The 26,288-nt window shown below is 32.1% G+C and overlaps 4 protein-coding genes across 4 annotated transcripts in view; all 4 read right to left on the bottom strand.

Moving 5' to 3' along the window:
- LOC139526313 (uncharacterized) lies at positions 1-408 on the bottom strand. Its single transcript, XM_071321445.1, has one exon. The coding sequence runs from the start codon at positions 406-408 to the stop codon at positions 1-3; it is 408 nt and encodes a 135-aa protein (XP_071177546.1).
- Positions 409-570: 162 nt separating this feature from the next.
- Positions 571-1,755, bottom strand: LOC139526312 (craniofacial development protein 2-like). Its single transcript, XM_071321444.1, has one exon. It carries the CDS (start codon positions 1,753-1,755, stop codon positions 571-573), a length of 1,185 nt encoding a protein of 394 aa, XP_071177545.1.
- Positions 1,756-9,267: 7,512 nt separating this feature from the next.
- Positions 9,268-10,821, bottom strand: LOC139526311 (uncharacterized). Its single transcript, XM_071321442.1, has one exon. It carries the CDS (start codon positions 10,819-10,821, stop codon positions 9,268-9,270), a length of 1,554 nt encoding a protein of 517 aa, XP_071177543.1.
- A 4,028-nt stretch (positions 10,822-14,849) lies between these two features.
- The window catches only part of LOC139527402 (uncharacterized), a 36,117-nt gene continuing 24,678 nt past the window's right edge, over positions 14,850-26,288 (bottom strand). The window contains exon 2 of the mRNA XM_071322813.1: positions 14,850-18,390. Coding sequence (XP_071178914.1) covers positions 16,806-18,353 — 1,548 coding nt within the window. The 5' untranslated portion in view covers positions 18,354-18,390 and the 3' untranslated portion in view covers positions 14,850-16,805. The remainder of the gene's footprint in view (positions 18,391-26,288) is intronic.

Below are 26,288 nucleotides of genomic sequence, written 5' to 3'. Positions count from 1 at the left end.
TTATTCCTCTCCAGATTTCACACTCTTCTTAATTTCCTTTTTTGAGAGTTTGATTATAATTCCCTTTTGCCAGTCTGTTGGTATTTCTTCCCTGTTCCAAATGTTTGTACATAAATGGCAAAAGACGTTTGCTATTGTGCCTACATCAGTTTTCAATAGTTCGGCTTGTATGTTGTCAATACCTGGAGCCTTACCATTATTGAGTACCTTTATACTCTTTATTATCTCTTTTATAGTTGGTGGTTCAATATTCATATCGACACCATCTGAAGGCTGAATATCGGCTAGTACTGGTGGATCTTTCGCATTTAAAATCTCTTCAAAGTGTTCTTTCCATCTCTCTAACTGTTCCTTCTCGTTCGTTATTACATGTCCCTCTTTTGACTTTACAGGTCTGTTCCCTTTCATGCTGCTGTTGGAAATTTTCTTACTCAGCATATATAGCTTGTTCTGCTCTCCTCTATTTGCTGCCTCTTCTGTACTTTTTGCAATATTATCAATATATTTTCTCTTATCCTCTCTGGTACTAAATTTTACCTCCTTGTTCTTATCCTTATAATCTTTCTCAAGCTATTCTTTCTGTCTTTGTGATCTTGTAGCATTGATTTTTTGTTTTATCTGTTTACGTTCTTGTATTTTGTGGATACTGTTGGTAGTAATCCATTCTGGTTGTTTTCTGTCTTTAAATCCCAATGTTTGCTCACCAACCTCACATATTGCTTGTTTAATATCTATCCACTGTTCTTCTATGCCATCTGTTTCTCCCAATACCTGGAATCTGTTCCTTAACTCAAGTTTGAACTCTTGTGCAACTTTTGGTATCTTTAGCTTATCTGTGTCATATCTTTTCTTCTGTCCCTGATTTACTCTCTGTCTACAAAGTTTAAGCTTAACTCTTGATATAAGTAGTTCATGGTCACTACCAACATCAGCACCTCTATATGACCGTACATCTTCCATAGATCCTCTAAACCTTTTGTCAATCGTGATGTGATCAATCTGATTCTTGATGTTTCCGTCTGGTGACGTCCATGTATATTTATGAATATCTTTATGTTTGAATATGCTGGAGCAAATTACAATGTTGTTAGTCTGACAATAATCCCTAAATAGTTCTCCGTTCTCATTGATAACACCATACCCATTCTTCCCCATTATATCTTCATATCCAACATTATCTGATCCTATCTTTGCATTCATGTCACCCATTACAATTATCATATCATGTTTATGAACTTTTGCTGTTACATCGTTCAAGGTTTGGTAGAATTCCTCTTTTACTTCATCAGAAGCGTCATTCGTTGGTGCATAACACTGTATTATGGTCAACTTTATATGTCTAGAAAAAAATCGAGCTGTTATTATTCTTTCATTAATAGGTTGCCATTCCATGAGTGTTTTTTTGTTTGCTTTTGATATAATAAGTGCTACTCCATACTCATGTCTTTCTGTTTGTCCAGAGTATAGCATAGTCTCACCACCTCTGAGGTTGATCTTTCCTGTTCCGGTCCAACGACATTCACTAATACCCAATACATCAATTCCATAGTTGTTCATTTCATTTACTACCTGGTATGTCTTTCCAGGTGCATACATTGTTCTAACATTCCAGCATCCGACCTTGATCTGTTTTCTAGGGTGAACCAAAGGTTCTCTCCTGATGTTTGCTTCCAATTGATTCTGGGTTTGGCCAACATCATTCATTAAACCTTCTAACTGATTTCTGTTTTCTGGTCTCACCTCGGTATTTCCCATCAGAAAAGTCGTTCTTCCATTTCGCGTTTCTGTTACTTTAAAGACCACAATAACGCTTTGTTGTAATAGTATTAGACAAGTAATCAATTTTCCATTTTGTTCAATTCTAACCTACAAAGAGTGTATTTGCATATATATAGAACATGTTCAAAACAACTTTTTAAAAATAAACGACCAAAGTAATTATTTGATTGAACACAATAACACTTGTCCATATCGCGCATTAAGAAGTATTGCAAACAAGTAAACGAGTTTATCCTCGCCACATTCTGTATGTGCGTGTCCAAAGTCAGTAGACTGTAATACAGTGGTTGTCACTTGTTACTGTGTAACATATTTGTTTTTTGTTCATTGTTCTGTTCATAAATTAAGCCGTTTGTTTTTATTTTTTGAATTGTTTTACGCTTGTCAATACAGGGCCCTGAATATAAGTATTATGTTTTCATTAGAAAATTATGTTTCTACATCTCTGTCATTCATGTATACATACTGTATACACACTGTACTAGTATACATATTTTTTAAGGGGCCAGCTGAAGGACACCTACGGGTGCGGGAGTTTCCCACTACATTAAAGACCCATTGGTAGCCTTCGGCTGTTGTCTGCTTTATGGTCGGGTTGTTGTCGCTTTGACACATTCCCCATTTTATTTCTCAATTTTATAGAACGATTAACATGATTTAGACTAGTCCACATAATTTTGCCGTCTGGCAAAGCTATTTAAATTTTTTCTGGGACGCTTTCCTACGACGTCGTAGGAAGGCGTCCCAGACGAAACAAAAAAGCCTTGCCAGACGTCAACATTATTTTGACTAGATTTAGACATGAAAATAAATTATAGTAAACGTAAAATCTATCTGTAAATTCCTATCTAAAACCCAATAAGAAAGATCTTTGAAAGCATAATAAACCAACTGAAATTCTTAGTTTTAGTTTCAGACTGCGCTACAACAAAACGACCGTTCAAATACCCAACGTTAAATACGGTTCACAATCATAACAATTGCTTTTTTTCTTTTTATAAGATAGCAACGTGTGTGCTTTGGGAAGCTTTTTTTTTTTGGCCGCGTGACACACAAGGCATCCAAACAAAAAAAAACAATGTTTAAAAAAAACCAAAACGTCTTATTTTTTGGAACTTACACTAAACTAATTGTTGCGATTGCTCTCCATATGTCTGATTGTGTTCTATATGATCATATAATATTTTTAGAAAGACACAAAACAAGCACCAAAATGATACAGTCACTTACTGGAGTAATCGTGTAGCATGTAGGCTCATCTAGGTACACAGTAAGTGTATTATTAATCTTTTTATAATAGCGTGATTGGTTCTGGCTAGCAAATGTAGAAGGAAGTATGAAGGTATTTATAAAGCGATCTACAATCTTCGTTTAGATGTATACATGAACTGTAATGTAATATTATACGACTGTAACATTATATGTGTGTCATACTCACCTATATAGTATATCGTTTAACTGATGTCCATTGAGTAAAAGGTTTATGTATATATTCAAGTCATGTCTATAGATATATTAACTAAAATTGAGAAAGGAAATGGGGAACGTGTCAAAGCGACAACAACCCGACCATAGAGCAGACAACAGCTGAAGGCCACCAATGGGTCTTCAATGTAGCGAGAATTCCCACATCCGTAGGTGTCCTTCAGCTGGCCCCTACAAATATGTATACTAGTACAGTGATAATGGACGTCATACTAAACTCCGAATTATGTACAAGAAACTACAATTAAAAACCATACAAGACTAACAAAGGCCAGAGGCTCCTGACTTGGGACACGCGCAAAATTGCGGCGGGGTTTAACATGTTTGTGAGATCTCAACCCTCCCCCTATACCTCTAGCCAATGTAGAAAAGTAAACGCATAACAATACGCACATTAAAATTCAGTTCAAGAGAAGTCCGAGTCCGATGTCAAAAGATGTAACAAAAGAAATTAAATAAAATGACAATAATACCTAAATAACAACAGACTACTAGCAGTTGACTGACATGCCAGCTCCAGACCTCAATTAAACTGATTGAAAGATTATGTCTTCATCATATGAGTATCAGGCACAATCCCTCCCGTTAGGGGTTTAGTATCATACTATCATAAGATATATGAGAAGAACATAACCCGTGTCATGCCAATAACTGTTTTTTTTTTAAATAAATGTGTGTAGTTCCGATGCAAAGACCCTATAAGTTAATCAATATTAAAGCCAAAATAAGCAATCTTTAATGACCTGACAACAGTATCGTAACTATATCCCTTCTTAATAAGTCTGTTTAAAGGTTTTGTAAGCTTTTGAGGTGAATACTGACATTTTTGTGCTTTGTAAAGAATATTACCATAAAAGATTAGATATGAAATACCTGAACGTATAAGATGTCTGCATGTTGAGTTATATTTACGAATTATTTCCTTATACCGGTGATAAAATTTAGTAAATGTTTTGACCAGTTTGTGATATCAAAAACCCTGGTGTAATAATTTTTCAGTAATACATAAAATTCTCTCGCTAAAATTTAATACGTTGTTACATACACTAAAAATGGATAATTAACGATAGGAAATGAAAAATCATCTCTTTTATCTTAAATTTTTGTATTAAGCTTCCCGTTAATGATATAGATATCAAGATCGAGGAAAGGGCAGTGGTCATTGTTAGTATAAGCTTTATTTAAAGTAAGTTCAACAGGATACATTTCTTTAGTATACATACTGAAGACGTCATTATTGAGAGCCAATATATCATTGAAATATCTAAAAGTATTGTTAAATTTTTGTATCAAATGTTGTTTCGATGGGTCTTTGTTTATTTTAGTCATAAATTGTAACTCATAACAATACAAAAACAGGTCCGCAATAAGTGGTGCACAGTAAGTCCCCATTGGTAACTCATAACAATAAAAAAAGAGTCTGTATATTATTAAATGTTCACTGACCCATATCAAGAAAATTGAAATCATTTGGATTACGTCCCTTCAAATATTAATATAAAATATACTATGGTACGCCAATACTGACAATATGGCGAATAGTGTTTTTCTTATATCGGCATTATATTGTTTGCGTTATCATTTACTTATAGAATAAATTATTGGTAACATTGAACGCGATCTTATCATAAAATGCAATAAGACAAAAAAAAACAAACTATGTCATATGTACTCTCTGTTATCTTTTCAATTTTGATTGTGTTTTTTTTTTTTGCATTTCAATTCATACATGTCTGTGTCAAACGTTATCATTTAAACATGCTTACAAATGTGTACCTGTTGTACTTTCTACTTTCTGCTAAAACAATAGATTAAAACAATTAAACGATAGTAAATAGACAACAACCACTGGGATAGGCACAAAACAAAAATTGACTGGGTTAAGCATACTTCAGAGTGTTCAACCAACACATACTCTTGTCGAACAGAATGCATTCACTGTAAAAATCAATGCAAAGCAGGGTTTATTCAATAATGTGTTCTACTTCTTCGCCAAATGATCAGATAAGCATATGAAAAGGGGGAGGGCCGTTGATTTTTATAGTATGTCTTTATGTTGTGTTGTTACACTACTGTGCCGAGTTAGGGGACGGTTGAGCGCTCACAACCATATTTAACCCCGCCACACTATGTGTGTGCTTGTCTCAAATCAGGAGCCTGTAGTCAGTGGTAGTTGTTAGTTTATGTCCGTCATATATTTGTTTTTCGTAAACTTTGAATTTGTTATAAATTAAAAGCCGTTAGTTTTCTCAATCGAATTGATTCATAACGAGGACTTTAACAATGACTATGCGGTTTAGATTTTTCTCATTGCGGAGGCCGAACGGTAGCCTGTAGCATTCTTCTACTTAATTTTAACTTGGATGCATAGTTAGTTGTCTCATTGGCAATCAAACCACATTTCCTTATAAATTATAAACATTACTAAATTGCTGAAATATGTGTTTGCATAGAAAAATAAACAATTTATTATCATAGTAATGATAAAACTAGATGATAATTAGATGTGTGTGTAGTTTTAAGGACCACCTTGTCGTCATGTAATTACCAGTAGTAGTTGAGGTGGGCTACGTCTTCTATGAATCATCACTTAACAGTAGTATTTTACAGACATGCATTTCCCCCTGATTCTTAACTAAACAAACATTCTTCGAAAAATGATAGGCTTTCTTTCGCTGAAGTCTTTTTTAGAATTTGCGATCTGTTCACGATGACAGTCACACAGTGCTTGATTTAAATATCAACCATTAATATGATATAAATGTCTAATGCAAAATATCTTATGATGACTTACTTATATATTTGTTTCTTCTAAAGAAAAGACAAAAACATTCTAATCCCAAATTTGATCGAAAGCTATATTCTGGTCATTCTGAATGCAAATTCCCCCCATACCTTATAGAGTTGAATTTTGAACAAAATAATGTGATTGCCGTATTTGCCACAACTTTTTGGAATTTTGGATCCTCAATGCTCTTCCATTTTGTACTTGTTTGGCTTTATAAATATTTTGATATGAGCGTCACTGATGAGTCTTGTGTAGACGAAACGCGTGTCCGGCGTACTAAATAATCCTGGTACCCTTGATAACTATTTTTCATTTGATTAATGTGTTTGAGCTTTCATTTTGTCATTAAATGAAGGTATTTCCGTCCTGAATATTCCCTAGAGTTAGTTTTTTTTTTTGGTATATGAGATTTTCATATATCGTTAACCGATTAAGATATGAAACAAGGTTAAAAATAAAAATAAAAACAGAGAGAATGAAATACACATCAAAAAGTCGGGAGACCAGTTTGTTTGATTGGTTCCTTCTATACACGAATCATCCACCATACGAATCTTCATTCAGTCCACATTGCACAATCTGGAAAACTGGAAAAAGATTCAACTAGTAAAATAGTAAAATGTCAGACATCTATACGGATAAACATATCGTTTGTGAGTTGAGATGTCGACATATTGCATCGGTCACTTTTTTGTGGTGGTGACTGTAAAACGTATTTATTGATGATTTATTATTGTTTCCATTAAAAACGACGTTTCGTCAACTAGCCTTCTTCAGCTTCTTTATTTTCTTCTGAATAAAATGGTAGCCATTTTCCCTGTCACAACCATTAAGATACTACAGGTTTAATTCCTTGGAAACTTTATGACGACACCGTACTTAAACATTGATGTCAAAAATACAAAACTCTGAGGAAAAATCATAACGTAGAGTTCTTATCAAATGACAAAATTAAGGAGCTCAAACACATAAAAAGGAATGGCTACTAAGTGTAATATTCCTGACTTGCGGAATGATTTTTCACAAACATAACATGTATTGTAATCGTTATTCGTTAGAATCAGTAGATGATACTAGTGAAGGCGGCATCAGTATTAGTCGGTTCGTAAACCTACTAATTCTCAGTCAGTGTTAAAACATCCAACTAGTATGGTTCATTATACGTGTCAAAATAAATTAGCTTAAATATGTATTTTTCTTTGTACAATTACAACTTAACATCTAAAGAGTGCATGTATTGTTTCGTTGTGCACTTCATCTCTATAAAACACAAATATTCAACAACCAGGGATAGAAATAATTGTTTCAGTACTGAAAATCTGAGTCATTGAAGAAAACATTTACAATAAGCCATACAATCATTCTTTAGTTTGTAAAAAAAATGGTCTGTCTAAATATCTATTTCTATACATTATAAAACCTGTTTCAATTTGCAATGTAATTTTTACATCACACGTCACAAACTCAACATATTGCGGAATCGATTTATTAAACCCGTTGAATGTGTTCTGAACCAGAATATGCATGAAATATTTGACACTCACCGTACGTTAGCAAACAAACAAACCGTTTGAATGGTTTTATACTAGTTATATTTTGGGACCCTTTATATCTTGGGTTCGGTGTGAGTCAAGGCTCCGTGTTGACGGCGGTACTTTGACTTGTAATGGTTTAATTTTGTAACTTGTGACTTGGATGGTAGTTGTCTCATTGGCACTCATACCTCATCTTCTTATATCTATAAACAAGAATATTACTTTTACATTTTTTTTTAACTTTCTTCAGCATTTTCCCAAGGACACATATCACACACAAAAAAAATAATATAGAGTCAATACTGCAGCCTTAAATCCTGATTCTTCTGAGTAATGACCGCTTTATATATTCGTGAAGTTCAATGTAAAAAATTGAATAATGCATTACAAAAGCAAGTGGTGATACCTTTGTATCTTCGTTTTACACAGTGTACTATATCAAAAGACAATACCATGTTGACATGTATAACAGTGTTACGTAATCTGACATCGGACTCGGACGTCTTTAAAACTGACTTTTACTGTACGTATTGCAGTGTGTGTTTTTTTTGGGGCATTATTCTACATTAACTATATGTATAGGGGGAGTTGATATCTCACAAAGAATGTTTCAAACCCGCCAGATGTTTGCGTTTGACCCAAATCAGGAGCATCTGGCCTTTGTTATTTTTGTTAGTCTTGTATGTTTTTTTCCATTTTGTTAATTTATATTTTTTTATTTAATAGTTAGTGTGACGTTCATTTTCTAGTACGCATTTTTGTAAAGAGGTCAACTGCATGAAACCCGACTCCGGTGCGGGAATGTCTCGCTGTGTTGAAGACCCATTGGTGGCAGCTTTCTGCGCTCTTTGGTTGGGTTGTTGTCTCTTAAACACATTCCAATTTCTATTCTTAATTGTGCTAGACACCATTTATATTTTGTTGAGAAGGTGGTTTAAAAGGCAATAAAACTACACGGTTAAAACTACCAGTGATAATCAAGTCAATTATTTATGTTCAATAAAAAACGTAATATATAATACGTAAGCAGTAGATTGGTCGTAAATATTAATAAGACATGAAATCATAAGCAAAGCCCATACCGCATAATCTGCTATAGAAGGCCCTGAAATGACACATGTAAATTCAGACGAGAAATTAACGGCCTAATATATGTACAATAAAACGAAAAAAAAAATGTTACGAATCAACAAACGACAACCACTGAAATACTGTACAGGTGTCTGAAAAGCCAATTTATAAACAAGCACTGTATTTTAAAGTTTGTGGTAAATCAATACACCATTTTTAATATCATCGTATTACACTCATGATAAAATATGCATGTCAGTAACTTATTCGTATTTACAATTTAAACAATATCTGAAGTATCATATCCAAAAATTTGTATACCCGAATCAATTAAAATAAAGGTCAATTATAATAAACTACGTTCGCGATATTTTTGCTTGTTGATTCATTGGTTGTCTTTTAAATGATCAGTAGCAAGTATTTCAAGGATATTAAATACAACTAAATTATAGAACAAGTTAACATGTTTTATTTTTATTTAAATGTACACAATAACGTTTGGCCGTTTTGAGTGTTGCAAGCAAGTAAACGATTTTCCATTTTGTCGTAGAATATGGCTCTAGGATCTTCAATACCGTTAGACGCGTTCAGTATTTGTTTATATTGTCTTCAATCAGCTGAAATCACAAGAAGGTTGTTTGATTTTGTACATGTTACGTATGCATTTCCGTACCGGTCTGTCGTGATACCATTAGGAGACTTCATTAATTCATTTTTAAAAGACCATATTTCTTCTCCGTTTATGTAAAAACAGTTAACTGTGTTACTAGTTGTGTCAGCATAGTAAAGTTTATCTTCCTTGACAGAGAGATGGAAAACAGTATCTACGTTTAATTCCACTGTTGATATGCGCAAACGATCATCTAACAAATCAACACAAAATATTACTGTTCTCCCAACTGTGTATAAGATATGTGTACTACTATCATCTGACACTCCATAACAAGTTTCATTGAAGGTGATTTTCTTTTCAGTTTGTAGTGTATGCATGTTAAATATACTGACGTCTCTGCTTGTTTCACGGGAGAAGGCAACTCTTTCTGAGTCAATAACTGTCATATATTTGACGTTGTCAGCTTGAGACTGATACCTAACAAAAATTCCGTCTGTGGTGTATATGTCAAATATATCACAATCAGCCCGTTTAAAAATTAACTGTTTATTTGACAAGACAAGCGCGCTTACAAGTTTCGAGCTTTTTGAAACATTAATCTTTACAATATTCTGTATTTTCATATCTTCTATTCGGTTTGAAACCGAGACAGAAACATGAGACTGGATTTTCTTGAGTGTGATTGTTTTAAAAGCTATATGTGTGCGATCATTTTTTACATGACCTATCAATGAAACTTCCGATAAAAAAGATGTGACTGAGTCTGCTATCTGGAGTTCCTTCATAACCACAAAAGGATTCTCTGTAACAGATTTTATTTCTTCAATAGAATTACATAATGCTGTAGAAATTTTACGGATGCCCAAAAACATATGAGTATCGGATGCATAGCCTTCAAAAGCGCTCATTCTCCCTTTCAACTCTTTAACTTTTTGCAGTTTACCCTGGAGTTCTAATGTCCTGCTGCTTATGTTGCTGGATATTTCTTTGTGCTGTAAATCGACAGTTTTGACAAATTCGGCTTCAAGGTTTTTAACTTTTTGAATTATACTCTGAACAAGTTTTGATGCTTCATCTTTCAAATTGATGCATGCGTTCTGATTGTTAATTTTTTCTGTTTCGTGATTATCAATCAACTCTTCGACGTTTCTAACAACGTCTTCGAGATCGATACAGATTGTCTCTTTCGTTACAGATGATTTTACACAATCTGCTGCTTCTGAAATTGGCAACCAGCCAGTACACTGGCAATGTTTGGTTTTTATGCATTCAATACAAACTACATCATCATGTAAATTGCAAAAATATTCCGAAGGTTTGTCATGCTGCTCACATCTTTGAACTTCTGATATATCCAACATAATTCCTTTCAGAGCATCAATGTCTTTTATTGAAATGACGTTGTGATTTCTTGAGGCCTTGAAACTTTTATGCGCTTCAAAACATGTCAGACACAAAGCCTCTGCACACTCTGTGCACCATTTTACTGCTATCGTTGTTTCATGTTTGTAGTCACATGGACCGCAATTTAATGTTTTTTCTGACGCCATCGTGTTGGTAAATCTTCTTCACAGGTGCATAAAACCTCTTAAATAAAAAAAGACACAGTTAATATATAATAAACGACCAGCCAGTTAAACATATGTGATCTCAAAAGAAGTGTATTAGTTTATATTTTATAAATGTGGTTTGATTGCAACTTATACTATTATTCACGAGATACCAAGACGATGTGAACGATAGGGTCATGGTACAGCCGTCCAAAATGAGCTAACACCATATCGCAAATGCAGCTATGAAAAAAAGACATAACACAACATAAAATAAATTATAACGAGAAATATAAGAGACTAGAGATACCACAGGTAAATTGAAACTCGAAAATAAACTGACAACGATATGAAAAAAGACCCAAAGTTAAACAAAACACAACATAGAAATATAAAGGCTGTGCAATAAGTGTCCCTACACACAATGGTATATCGATAGGTCTTTCAAGTATAACAAGAAACCTTAGTTTACATTATTAATAACAATGTTATCAGCAATTAAAGCCAGGCTTCACAGTGATTAGGAAAGTATATATTCTCGGAGTGGCATGAATCATACACGGATACGGAGATCTATTATATTCAATCTAAGTCTATTTCGTCTTTCAATAGTATAGGCACATTTTACTTTTCTACCCTTTACACATGCATTCCCTACTATACACTAATAAAAACATTTAAAAAATTAGTTCAGCTTTCCTTCATTTAGACGAATTACCAACATAGATACAAGTATCTTGTCTAAATTACTATGATTCAAACAAAAGTTTCTCTGAAACGAACATCATCAAGATGATTGATTTCTTGATTGGCTACATATTTGATACATTTCACAAACGTGCTTTTCAATGAAAATCAACATTTTCATTGCATCCAATTGCGCATCTCCTCTTGTCGACTTGTTTCTTTATTCATATGCAGCGTCTTTTGAAAATTTCACGGACGCCAATACAAGCTTGTTGACCGCTATGCAATTCAATGTCTGTTGCACATATGACTACGTTTATATTCCAATTACCTTAACCACAATCCGGTCCTCTTATCCTCGAATGTGACCAACCGAATTGACTTACACTACGTTTGTTCTTTCACCAGCAACACGACGGATGTAACATGTTGAGCAGGATATGTTTACCCTTCCGGACTAGAAGGACTTCCATATTTTTAGAAAGGTCAAGGAGTTCAGGATTATTACAAATAAGTATCACGTATTACATTCGACAATATAGTTTTTTTTTATTTCTATTTGTATCCATATACTGAGTTGAGCATTTTCTACTGATTTTTATAGTGTTGTTTTTTTGGTTACAAGACAGTGAAGTGCACTGACGGAAAAGGAAAAGATCAAATATTTAAGAGTCAAACTATTTATTTTAGTTTCCAAAACAGGGCAAAACATGTCAAAACTGTTCAGTCCGTTGAACATTGGCTTTGACATTTTAAAGTATACATTAAATTCAATCATTTAATTAGCATAATTAGTTCATTGAAAAGTTCACATATATTGAAGATTCTCCGTCTCTCTATATCCCACATTACTTACAATATTGTATATACCCCTTTAAGCTTGTAATAACGGATAATACCGAAACCAGAATGTCTGCTCCATATCTTTCTTTGATGTTGAAGCAAATAAATGACTTCAAACAAAAACATTTTTGCAAACTTCAATAGGGTTTCAATACTTTCTTAAGGAGGCTCGCGGGTATAAGATTTTCAGAAAAAAATTAAAATTTATTTTTCATTACAAATTTTATTAATTACCTTTAGTAGTTCTGACTTTATCATATGGTACAATAATCATTCCAAAAAAAAATAATTCGTGTTGGTTCCAGGTGACTTTTAAAATGTAGATATCATTGACAAAGCTCCAAATTATCTCCCTTTGGTGTAAAAAATGCCATTTTTTTAAAATATCTTTTTCAACTCATCGGTGACCTATATTTTTTTTTTTTCGATTAAGCTGTGCATAAACTAAATAATTGTATATTTTAAGCGATTTCTGTAATTTAGTTCTTTTTTTATTTTTTTCATTTCGATATTACCGCTATTTCTTATATTAGTTCAACAGAAAAAAGGACATTAACAAAAATGCATGCTCCTTTCGAAGGCAGATTGTAAGCTTAAATGAACGGTGACCCCATTTTTTATTACATTTTTCTATTAAGTATAAGATAAAGTTTATTTATGGACAAATATAGCGAAATCCTATATTAAATAAACAAAAATGATATAGACCCGCGAGCCCCTTAAACACCAAACATGAAAATTACCTGATCTTGCACAAACTTTGAATTTATTACTGCATTTCGTTTTAAGTTGCATAATTTTTAAATATTATTTTTAGATATTGACATAAGAGAACGACCTTTTTCTTCTTTCTATTACACACGTTCATTAATAATCCAAGATATGAGGAAAGTTATTTTCAGTATAAGTACATGGCTCTCCTGTTTTCTCGGTCTTGACTTCAAAATAGAAATATAATTGAACGACAAAAAATCGTACGAATAAACACGAAAAGAGTACATATTTTATGTTTTCATCTCTTGCAGTCTTATTTTTTATGCAATGTCAAAGTAAGCTGATTTAAGCGTAGAATTTCATTATTTTTTGTTTCCTACTCCAGACCTATAACTTTTCTCTCTATCAATGTCTATGTACACATTTTAATTTATATCTATTGATTAATAATCTTTTTGGTATGCCGTGCTAACATTGATGGTAAAAAGCAACAACAAACATTCTAAACGTTTTGGTTGATTTACCTCACGGGACAATTAATGAAAAATATGTATAATACTTGTTTTTCTTAAACACAAACACACACAGATTAAAATCGCAACATGTTTTTTTTGAAAAATCTATTCGTAAAAAAGTTTACCGAAAATAGCACAGAGACAAATGTTAGTGATTCAGAAATTGAGCTAATAAACAGGGATAAAACTTCCCACGCACAAATAGAAAATTGTAACTCTTTTAAAAGTACCATTTTGACCTTTTCAATGTTCCATTTCTTTTTAACAAAAACAATTTATAAGCTACGTAATATTTTGAATGGATTATACTACAATTTTCCCATAATAAGTTTTAAAAAGGCAAGCTTTTTAGAAAAGCTATTACTTGTAAGAATACGACGGAAGAAAGATAGTTTGCCTTCTATCTTTTTAAGAAGTGTGCACTGTACAAATTTATAATACGACCGTCAATATATATTTGCTTTATCATACGCACACAATTAATATACATTGTATTGTTTGTTTTGTGTCTATTTAAGATGTTTTACCTTTTCTGTAACTGTTGATTACTTTGGATTACGTCCCTTTAAATGTAAAATACTAAGGTAAGCAAATACTGTCATTCACACATTACACATTTGTAAAAGTATTATTAGTTATTTTTGCTCGTATTCGGAAAATTATTAACACTATTGAAAATAGTTTCATTTATTGAATTTTAAAATATTCCATAATGTAAACTATTATTTATGATATTATCATTGAGCTCTGTGATCTTGTTCTTGTAAAATATAACTTACTAAATTCAAAATGTGGCGCTAAAATTTCTGTAAGAAAGTTTTACATTTTTTTTTTCGTCATTATTAGCCGGTTCCAACACATATTTGGGAATAAAATGATCACTTAATTACGTAAGAAATTATGATATCTCATAACATATTTCGTTAAAATGATTATCTATCATGTGTCGATCAATGGCGACGTGAAATACAACTTTTTTTATTATTATTTAAATACCAATTCCAGTAAATATTTACATTTGATTTCTTATTTAGTTTTGTATTACGTTATTTATGTTTATGATATTTCTCATATTCTGAGTTCTTTACTTTGTACACATTTGTGACTAAGTATGAGTTGTGAAGGTTACAAGTATTTGGCAAAACTTTTAGGAATTTTTGGTCCTCAATGCTCTTCAACTTCGTACTTTATTTGGCCTTTTAAAATATTTGATTCGAGCGTCACTGATGAGTCTTTTTTAAACGAAACGCGCGTCTGGCGTAAACATTATTTTTTTCCTGGTATCTATGATGAGTTTATTTACAACATAAACAAATTATGTTACACGCACTGCATCAGTTACAAACATTGTTTAAAAACGTTTTCCACTATGAATTTACACCCGTCGATGCACAAGGGAACGTTCCATTTTAAGTTCATGTGGCCCCCTTTTTTCCTGCAAATTTTTTTTGGGGGGTAACTGGTATAATAAAACCATCATTGATTCTAAACATGTTCTAAATGATGATCTGTAAGGTCATCGTTTCTAATTAAAAAAAAAAATATTACACCTTTATAATAATTCATACATAAACATCAGTTTAAGATCTGATTAAGATAAATTTCAGAAACAATATAGACGTTTGTAAAACAACCAGCAATACTGCTAAAATAAAGCGAGATGTTAATAATAGAATAGCGCGCACATCAAATATCAGGAACGTGAAACAACAAATAATCTTTTATATATCACGCAAATACAACAACACTAATTAAACATACTGAATCATTTTAAATCGAATTCCCATATGGGAGACAAAAATAAAATGTACAAAGAGAAAAATAATTATTCAATTGCAAATTATTCAAAACAAAGTTACAATATCAGCTTCATTATGAAACTTTGTCAATGAGGCAACTATTCAGTAAAAATCAATCAGACTAAATCAGAATATCTTTAGCAAATTTTCTAACTTCATTTAGGCCCAGACTGTCCAAGTCAACCTGGCACACATCTATTAGTTAGAAGTATTTATTTCATACAAGGCCGGTTCCTGGCACTATTGCACGCTTATTCCATAACGGTTTACAATTTAAAATTAAACCAGGTTGAATCCACAATTGCTACATAAGAAAATATATGTATCAAGTAAGGAAAAAGACAGTTTTCCCACGTAACTTTTACAGAGCTGTTTTTGCGTGAGGACCGCACCCTGCAAACATGAAACACATGAAGTAAAACTCCCATTGACATCAGTATCACATATTATTTACCTACTAGTTCTGAGTTAGGGTTAAAAAATCTAACTAGTATGGTTCATTTTACGTGTCAAAATAAATTAGCTGAAAAATGTTTTTGTCTTTGTACAATCACAAATAAAAACAAAAGGGAGTGCATGTTTTGTTTCCTTGGGTGCTTTAATTTATATAAATACCACAAATATTCAACAATCAGTTAAGACCTTGCAAGAAGTTACACATTTTCAAAACAATATAATGTTTGGTTTTCCTTGTATAAAACATAGGTCAAATACAGACCACTTTTGAGATTGTGATTCATTGATTGTACTTTAAAAAAAATCAATGCATATATGTCATATCGAAATAAGAAGACGAGGTATGATTGCCATTGCGATAACACTCCACAAGAGACCAAATAACATAGAAGCTTACAACTACAGGTCTACGTACAGCATTCAACAATGAACAAAACCCTTACCGCATTGTCAGCTATTTAAGGCCACGATATCAAAATGTAACACAATTCAAACGTTAAACCTAAAGGCCTGATTCAAGTACAATTTCTTGTAATGAAAAACGAATATACTATACAGTAACAAACAACAAACACTTAATTTCAGGCTCCTGACCTTGGATATGCCCATACTGAATGTGGCTTGGCTAAATATAAACATGTTTACTGGAGACAAAACCCTTCCCCTAAACTGTAACAGTGGTGTAACAGTACACCAACAGAATAAACTATAAAAATCAATTGAAAGAGGATTAATTCATCAGATGAATAGAAAGCACACACAAACCCTACCAAAAAAATGTATTGTCCTACTCCACATGGTCCACACAACTTAAATATTCAACACAATTGTTTATTTAATTGCGCACAAAAACACTTGTCCATCACGAGTATTGCAAACAAGTAAAAGATTTTCACTTTTGTCGTAGAATATGGCTTTAGGATCTTTAAGTCCGTTGGACGCGTTCAGAATTTCTTTGAAGTGTTTTCCGTCAGCTGAAATCAAAACAACGTTGTTTGATTTTCCACATGCAACGTATACATTTCCATACTGGTCTGTCAGTGGGAAACTCCATGACTTCATTTTTAAAAGACCATATCACTTCCATGTTTTGTTTGCAACAGTAAACTGTGTAATTACTATGGTCAATATAGTAAATTTTATCTCTATTGACAGAGAGAAAGACAACACTGCTTACGTTCACACTAACTGATGATATATGCACAAGATCGTCTGACAAATCAACAGAAAATATTTCTGTTCGTCCAATTATATACAATCTTCTGTCATCATATGACATACCGTAACAGTCCTCATCGAAAGTGATCTTCTGTTCAGTTTTCTGTGTATTGATGTTAAAAATACTAACTACTTTGCTTGATCCATTTGAGAACGCAAGTCTGTTCGAGTCAACGATCGCCATATATCTGACAATGTCATGTAAAGACTGATATCTGACAAACTCTCCATCTGAGCTGTATATTTCTAGGTTTTTACATTGGTTCCAATTGAAAATTAATTGTTTATTTGGCAAAATAACTGCACTCCAAATTTCCAAGCTCTTTGATTTATGTTTTGAAACATTAATCTTTACTATTTTCTGTATTTCTATGTCTTCTATTGATTTTGAAACCGTCACAGAAACATGAGACTGAACCTTTTGAAGTTTTGTTGGTTGAAATAATATATGTTTGTGATCATTTTGTACATGACCTATCACGGAAACTGTCGACAAAAAAGACTCTACTGGGTCTGCTATCTTGAGTTCCTTCAGAACCACAATAGGATCATCTGTTACATATTTTATTTCTTTAATAGAATCACTTAGTTCTGTAGAAATTTTACGAATGCCCAAAAACATTTGAGTATCTGACGCATAGCCTTCAAAAGCATTCATTCTGTCTTTCAGATCTTTAACCTTTTGCAGTTTATCCTTGAGTTCTATTGCCCTGCTGCCTATATTGCTAGATAATCTCTGGTGCTGTACGTCGACAGTTTTGACAAATTCTGCTTCAAGGTCTTCTACCTTCTGAATTATCCTTCGAACAACTTTCGTTGCTTCATCTTTTAATGATTTGCATGCATTCTGATTGTTAATTCTTTCTTTTTCGTGATTTTCAATCAATTCCTCCACGTTTCCAATCATGTCCTCGAGATCTTGTTTGATTGTCTCTTTTGCAACAGATGATTTCACCCCACCCGCTGCTTCTGAAGTTGTCAACCAGCCAGTGCACTGACTATGTTTGGTCTGGATACATTTGATACAAACTACCTCGTCATGTAAAGGGCAAAAATATTCGAAAGGTTTGTCATGCTGGTCACATCTTTGAACCTCTGATAAATTTGATATAATTCCTTGCAAGGCTTTGTGGTCTTCTATCCCAATCACATTATGATTTCGTGAGATCTTTAACCCATTATGCACACCAAAGCATGATAAACACAGAGCCTCTGTGCAATCTATACACCATTTTACAGCTGGCGTTGTGTCATGTTGGTAGTCGCAAGGACTGCAACTAAATGCTCTTTCAGTGGCCATTTTGTCGAAAGACAATCTTCATAAGTACGTTCAACTTCTAAAACAGAAAGAGGTACCAAGCTAAACATGTTGTACGCCAGACGTTTGTTTTGTCTACAAACGAATCATCAGTGATGCTCGAATAAAAAAGGTTGACAGGCCAAGTAAAGAACGAAGTTAAAGAGAGTTCAGGGCGAAACACTTTTAATTTAATAGTTTTTCAAATAGTTATAAAATATGATACCTGTTTAAGATATCTTTTTTTTAATAATATTGATTTTCTTCTTTAATTTAATTTCAAAGAATAAGTCAAGTATTTATAATTTTGATGAGCTATTTGTTATATATAGTCCTTCATCATCATTTAAATTTTGCTAATGTGCTTTGTCTATATGCCTGTTTGAGCTTCTGTTTTACAAGTTGTTTTATTCATAGTTTTTAAAACTATAACACAATATTGACTGTTGTACCCCTATTGTTGACAATTTGACCTGTTATGTCTTTTTTGGTTTTGTTCACATATCGTTCATAATATAAGGGAATATAAGGCGATTGCGAGAGGTTTAGCTAGCTTTAAAACCAGGTTCTATCCGTCATTTCAACATATATATAAGAAAATATTTGTACTAAGATAGAAACTTTCGGTGTTGCCATTTGATTATTGAATTTCCCTTTCAGTTTAGTATTCTTTTCATATAAAATATTTTATAAACAAGGATATATATGTACTAAGAATATGACAGTTGTTTTCGATTCGTTTTTATGTGTTTGAGCTTTGATTTTAGGATTTGCTAACGGAATTTTCCTTGGATTAAGGTAGTTTTATTATTTTACTTTTTGCATTTTACCTATTTCAAACTAACGCTCGTTTATGGTCAATAACAAGCACAGACTTCAACAGATAAAAAATAGAATAAAAAAACATTTATCATGTTTATGGATGTTTTTCGACTAACCAACGAGTTTTACAAATTCCAAGCATTTATTTCCCTTTAAATGTGTGTTAACGAACAACTGATTACCCTGACTTAAATTACCATAACAAAGCTGTCAAACACGTTTTTTTTTATATCCAATCACTCTAGGTGGCACGGTAGTATTTGCATTCCAGAATTTAGGTTGCTCTTTTGTGTACCCTACTTAGGTAAATGTATCTAAACAGTGTGATTGGACAAAAAATACAGTATCATCTGAAAATACTTTCCCAAACTTAGGGATGAATCAGGTGTAGAAAAATATGAAATAATTTTACATACAGATGAAAATGAATTTTTGAAAAAAAAATTGTATTTTGTATTCACTGCACCGTAAAAGACCTAAAAGTACTAGTGGCCTTAGGTTTTTAAAAATAGCAAAAAAAGTAAACGGTCATGATACATATTCAAATTCATTTCTGAATAGTAAAATGAAAGTACTTCAGTTAACTGTGAATGTAGATTTTTTTGCAGTGTTAGAAAGTGGTGAAAATTCTAAAAAGGCTATCATTATCCCTTATTGGCAAGGAAATACTACCGTGCCACCTTAAGGGGGATATACATTTTTACACTAAATCAACAAAGGAACTCTTTTTACCTATGCAATTTGTAAGTTGATCAATAAAAGGTTGATTAAGGGCAATTATGATAAAAGCAAGCCTTAAATTTCACCCCTGAGAGTAAAAAGTGCTGATTCAGCAAATTTTGCCTGATCTGTAGGTATAATGTAAAAATTTACCTAGAAAGTAGAACTTCACTATTTTTATGTAACTTGCAATACATTTTTAATTACAAATGCTCGCTTTAACTTTTCGCAGTGTCTGACACATGTGCAACCACTGAAATTTGAGACGCGACATTCTTCGGTTGCATGTACATCCTATTATTTTCCCCGAAATAAATAAATTGCATAATTTCTTATTTTTGTCAACAAAAGTACAGCTATATGTACTAGTTTTCTTTTGGTTTAATTTGTAGTTCTGATGTAACATGACACCAGTAGGAACTTTTGGGGAACCAGTAAGTGGTTAAGGGGTCCTTACTTATTCATTTAGCTCTCTTATTGGTCTGAAATAGAGATAGAAATAGGGGTTTCTATACATTGACTAGACATTATTTTTGACAAAGAATGTATTTATGATGTTATATCAGCAAGATTAAATGGTTTATTCATTTTACATGCAGATACCGTTAATTGTTAAGATTTTCTAATAGTGAAAAGCACAATAAAGGCAAATTGATTATGTAAGGGGACATAATTTAACTTAATGCATACATGAGAAATAGACAAACAGTCAACTTAGAGATGTATTCTAGTACATGTATTGTCAAACAGATTTTGGAATAATAGTTAACTGCAATCTAAAGACTCTCGTTGTATTGCTCTCATAATCTGGAAATGTTTAAAGTAATATAAGGCATGCTGTAAAATGTGAATGGACTATTAAATCAGTTTTCATGATTTGTTGCTTCAACTGTTTCTTTCAGTCAGATTAACCATAAACAGAGTTGGCAATCCAACAATTCCTCCTGAATCACCATGTTTGACTTCTGTGTTGATTTGAAACATCATTTATTTGGGTTTTGTTCACACCTTAAGTAAAAATGGTAAGATGAAAAAATGAAAATCTGACAGATGGGGTAGGGATGTTATGTTTCATTTTTTTTGGTAACAAATGAGTGCAGACTAGTATTCTTTATTGTAATATGTTCAAAAGTAAGAAGTCTATGCATCATAGGTGTCATGACTGGTTTCAAGTTTGTTATGTCTTGGTTAAGGGGGATATATATTTTTACACTAAATCAATAAAGGAACTTTTTTTACCTATGCTATTTGTAAGTTTATCAATAAAAAGTTGATTAAGGGCAACTATGATAAAAGCAAGCCTTAAATTCCACCCCTGAGAGTAAAATGTGCTGATTCAGCAAATTTTGCCTGATCTGTAGGTAATAATGTAAAAATTTACCTAGAAAGTAGAACTTCACTATTTTTATGTAACTTGCAATACATTTTTAATTATAAATGCTCAATTTAACTTTTCGCAGTGTCTGACACATGTGCAACCACTGAAATTTGAGACGCGACATTCTTCGTTTGCATGTACATCCTATTATTTTCACCGAAATAAATAAATTGCATAATTTCTTATTTTTTTCAACACAAGTACAGCTATACTAGTTTTTTTAGGTTTAATTTGTAGTTCTGATGTAACATGACACCAGTAGGAACTTTTGGGGAACCAGTAAGTGGTTAAGGGGTTCTTACTTATTCATTTAGCTCTCATATTGGTCTGAAATAGAGATAGAAATAGGGGTTTCTATACATTGACTAGACATTATTTTTGACAAAGAATGTATTTATGATGTTATATCAGCAAGATTAAATGGTTTATTCATTTTACATGCAAATACCATTAATTGTTAAAGGGAAAATTCACGATTTTTTACTTATGGTTTAAATATGTTCATTATGACATAATATATATATTCACAAAGTTTTATCGCTATATGTGCAGTAATAAAGGAGAAATTCAATAATTAATGAAAAAATATTAACTACTTCCTGTAGGTCGTAACGTTTTCTCCTGGGTTTTCCATGCCGGGATTTAAATACAATCATTAAAAGTCTTGGTTTTTAACTATATTTAAATGTATACGTAAGCGCGCCGATGACTAATGATATATCTATAATAACCATCCGATAATAAGAAAATAAAACGCACAGACGTGCAGTTGTACATATTCATGAGATAATTTTTCTATATTTCCCTAAATAATTCGATTTATTTTTGTAGACAGCACAAGAAATTTTTATTATTATTATTTTGCTTTAATATATGCTTTTTCATACTGATAAAGTGAATAAATTGAAGTATATAACTTTAAACTGTTACGACAATATATAGGGTTACGCTTATTGACCTTTTACTATCTACGTTATTACTAGGTTGATGCTATGTGTGTATTATTCTCCAACAATACTTGTGAAGGTAAAATGTTATTTGCAGATTGGTAATTAGCTTGGCCTCTAGGGCCCTCCGTGCCAGGTGCGACTGTCTATTCGGATCAGTGGATTATAAGACAGGAGGTCGCGTTTAACACACAAATTTAAAATACATTTTCAAGGTGTTGACAAATACAAGTGAATCGCCGTGGAATTATTTAATTATATTTGATGATATTATTTTATTTGAATTCAAATAAGTAACTAAACTAAAAAATGAACCGGTTAAAGTATGGAAATTAAATTTAGTTTTCGGAATAAAATGATATACACTCTTATGATTTATTTATGTTTTGTAAAAAGGGAAAATAGAACTAGTTTTACAAAAGCAATTTAATTGTCTTATAAAGGCAAAAAATGTACGAGAACACTTAAATTTAGACATTTGAAAGCCATGATCAAAGAAAGGTGTACCTGTATTACATTTTTACTTCTAGCGTTTGGCATAAGATTTTAGCTGAGACTATTATAACACAGTCTCAGATTTAAGTGAGGTCGTAAGGGTTAATCTTATGAAAAATAATTATCTGATATCATTTGGATTATGGAAGGAGCTATACTATAAAAATACATAAATTTATTACCAATACACTCGAGATCAAAGGTTGTTGATTTTGCTGTTCAAGTTAACTTTTACTCACATATTTTTATATTTTGATTTGAGCGTGCTAGTTTTTATATGACAGTTTTTTCAGTTCTCTTATCTCGTTAGACGAAAGCAAACCTGCACAGTAAATTCTGCATTTGTATAGTCCGAAGTTTGATATTCTTATTTCACATGTAAAATGAATGAACAGTTATTAAAATAAACGGCATTCATTTCAAAATATACCACTGTTTTCTATGGTGAAAATGAAGTCACATATGTGAGGATAAAAACTAGACGAATTACTTATATGAAATAACAAGACTAAAAATTATATATTAAAACGGAAGAATAGGTGCTGAAATATAAATAAAAGTAAAATTGAAATTAGATAACAGTGGGATAATCTATATACGTATTCTTTCAATCACTCTTAAAAAAATTGTTAGATTTTATACACAGGCCGTATATCACGGACAGTTTTATATTGGTATGGTATATTTTATAAATTTTACCTGTCCACACCTGGTTCACTCGCGATCACGCATGTGATTCATTGACCTTGTTCATTGTGTATTAAATTAAACAAGCCTGCCATAAGTCGACCGTTAGAATACCCGAATATGTCACATTTACAATACCCCGGTAATTACCTGTATTAAGCCATGCTGATTACAAGAAGACAAGTTTTTGAACGTGGGTCAAGTTAGGTAAAAACCCAAAATAAGCTAAAAATATACGTTAGAAAATAAAGCATTTAAAAAAACTTTTACATAGGAGATAAATCTCAGTTTATAATAAGTATCTCCGGACTTTTTTTCACTTTATTGAGACTACTTTAACATTATTATAGCATAGTTCATACAATACTTGATACTGTATCGGGGTGCCAAAAAATGTAAATTTATTGACCAGCTAAAACCATTGTACGATATTATGTCATTTACAGATTTTTAACCTGACCTCAGCATTGTACGTTGAATATTTAACCCTCTTAAAAAAATAAGATGTTTTTTAAAGTATTTTTTAAATTATTCCAATCAATCTTAGTGAAGCATTACTTGATTTGATGATCTTGAAAACTATGTAGACTTATTCAGCTTCCATTACTTGGTCGGGTAGAAACTCCATCAGCTTGATAAGTCATATTAACACTGATTAACGGACATGTCATGCCGTGTACTAGGACTTTGTGGTAAATAGATATCCGTGGTCATTAGTTTTCAAGATGGCGTCTTGCCGAGAATTTAAAGTCGATTTAAAAAAATCGAATAACTCAATTATCTAGACAAATAAAGCGTTAATATTTTGAGAATATGCTTATTTATTTAGGATGAACATAATATCAAATTTTTATTTTTTTGCGAATTTTCCCTTTAAGATTTTTTGTAACAAATGAGTGCAGACTAGTATTCTTTATTGTAATATGTTCCAAAGTAAGAAGTCTAGGCATCATAGGTGTCATGACTGGTTTCAAGTTTGTTATGTCTTGGTTAAGGGGATATATATTTTTACACTAAATCAATAAAGGAACTTTTTTTACCTATGCTATTTGTAAGTTTCTCAATAAAAAGTTGATTAAGGGCAACTATGATAAAAGCAAGTTTTAAATTCCACCCCTGAGAGTAAAAAGTGCTGATTCAGCAAATTTTGCCTGATCTGTAGGTAATAATGTAAAAATTTACCTAGAAAGTAGAACTTCACTATTTTTATGTAACTTGCAATACATTTTTAATTACAAATGCTCGCTTTAACTTTTCGCAGTGTCTGACACATGTGCAACCACTGAAATTTGAGACGCGACATTCTTCGTTTGCATGTACATCCTACAATTTTCACCGAAATAAATAAATTGCATAATTTCTTATTTTTTTCAACACAAGTACAGCTATACTAGTTTTTTTATGTTTAATTTGTAGTTCTGATGTAACATGACACCAGTAGGAACTTTTGGGGAACCAGTAAGTGGTTAAGGGGTTCTTACTTATTCATTTAGCTCTCATATTGGTCTGAAATAGAGATAGAAATAGGGGTTTCTATACATTGACTAGACATTATTTTTGACAAAGAATGTATTTATGATGTTATATCAGCAAGATTAAATGGTTTATTCATTTTACATGCAAATACCATTAATTGTTAAGATTTTTTGTAACAAATGAGTGCAGACTAGTATTCTTTATTGTAATATGTTCCAAAGTAAGAAGTCTATGCATCATAGATGTCATGACTGGTTTCAAGTTTGTTATGTCTTGGTTAAGGGGATATATATTTTTAAACTAAATCAATGAAGGACTTTTTTTACCTATGCTATTTGTAAGTTTATCAATAAAAAGTTGATTAAGGGCAACTATGATAAAAGCAAGCCTTAAATTCCACCCCTTAGAGTAAAAAGTGCTGATTCAGCAAATTTTGCCTGATCTGTAAGTAATAATGTAAAAATTTTCCTACACTACCAACAATTTGACTAGCGTTCACATGTACATTAAATGCCGCTATAAAAACAGTACTTTTAGGAAACATTACTAAACAGTACATTAAATGCCGCTATATAAACAGTACTATTAGGAAACATCACTAAACAGTACATTAAATGCCGCTATATAAACAGTACTTTTAGGAAACATTACTAAACAGTACATCAAATGCCGCTATATAAACAGTACTTTTAGGAAACATCACTCTTCAGTACATAAATTTTTATATCATTTTCAGTAATGTTGAGAAAAAGTTGTTTACAGTACTGAAAATTTCAGTCATTTATCAGTACTGAAAATTTCAGCCATTTTTCAGTACTGAAAATTTCAGCCATTTTTCAGTACTGAAAATTTCAGTCATTTTTCAGTACTGAAAATTTCAGTCATTTTTCAGTACTAAAAATTTTTGTCATCTTTAAGTACTTCTACACATACAATATAAGGTCAATGTCAGAAAAATATAAAATGTTTTTATACTGCAACTAGTTGTGTTTATTTTATATAAAATATTGTAACAAAGCTCTATTGTGTACGATGTCAATTTCATCATAGCACACTTTCTCCACAATCAGGGGTCCATGAAGGGATGAAAATAAGTCTTTCGTTTGTGTTACGATTTGAATAGCTATCAATTTATTAATTTATGCTGCAGTATAAAAGCAATATTAGGTCAATGACAGAAAAATATAAACTTTTTTTGTGCTTTGCGCAAAACTGGGGAAGGGCTCGGTAGAACCTCGTCCTTCCCCAGTTTCTTAGCCTCATACAAAAAATATGTATGAGACTGCGAAACTGGGATAGGGCAAGATTTAAATGCGCCCTTCCTTTCCCCAGTTTTATTCAGAATACTAAAAAGTTTATATCTTTATGACATTGACCTAATATTGCTTTTTTCTTACTGCAACCTAAATTCAA

Source organism: Mytilus edulis, chromosome 6, assembly GCF_963676685.1.
Source record: "Mytilus edulis chromosome 6, xbMytEdul2.2, whole genome shotgun sequence".
NCBI classification, from domain to species: Eukaryota; Metazoa; Mollusca; class Bivalvia; order Mytilida; family Mytilidae; genus Mytilus; species Mytilus edulis.
Note: the sequence above shows the minus strand (reverse complement) of the source record. Positions and strands in the feature narration are given on the sequence as shown.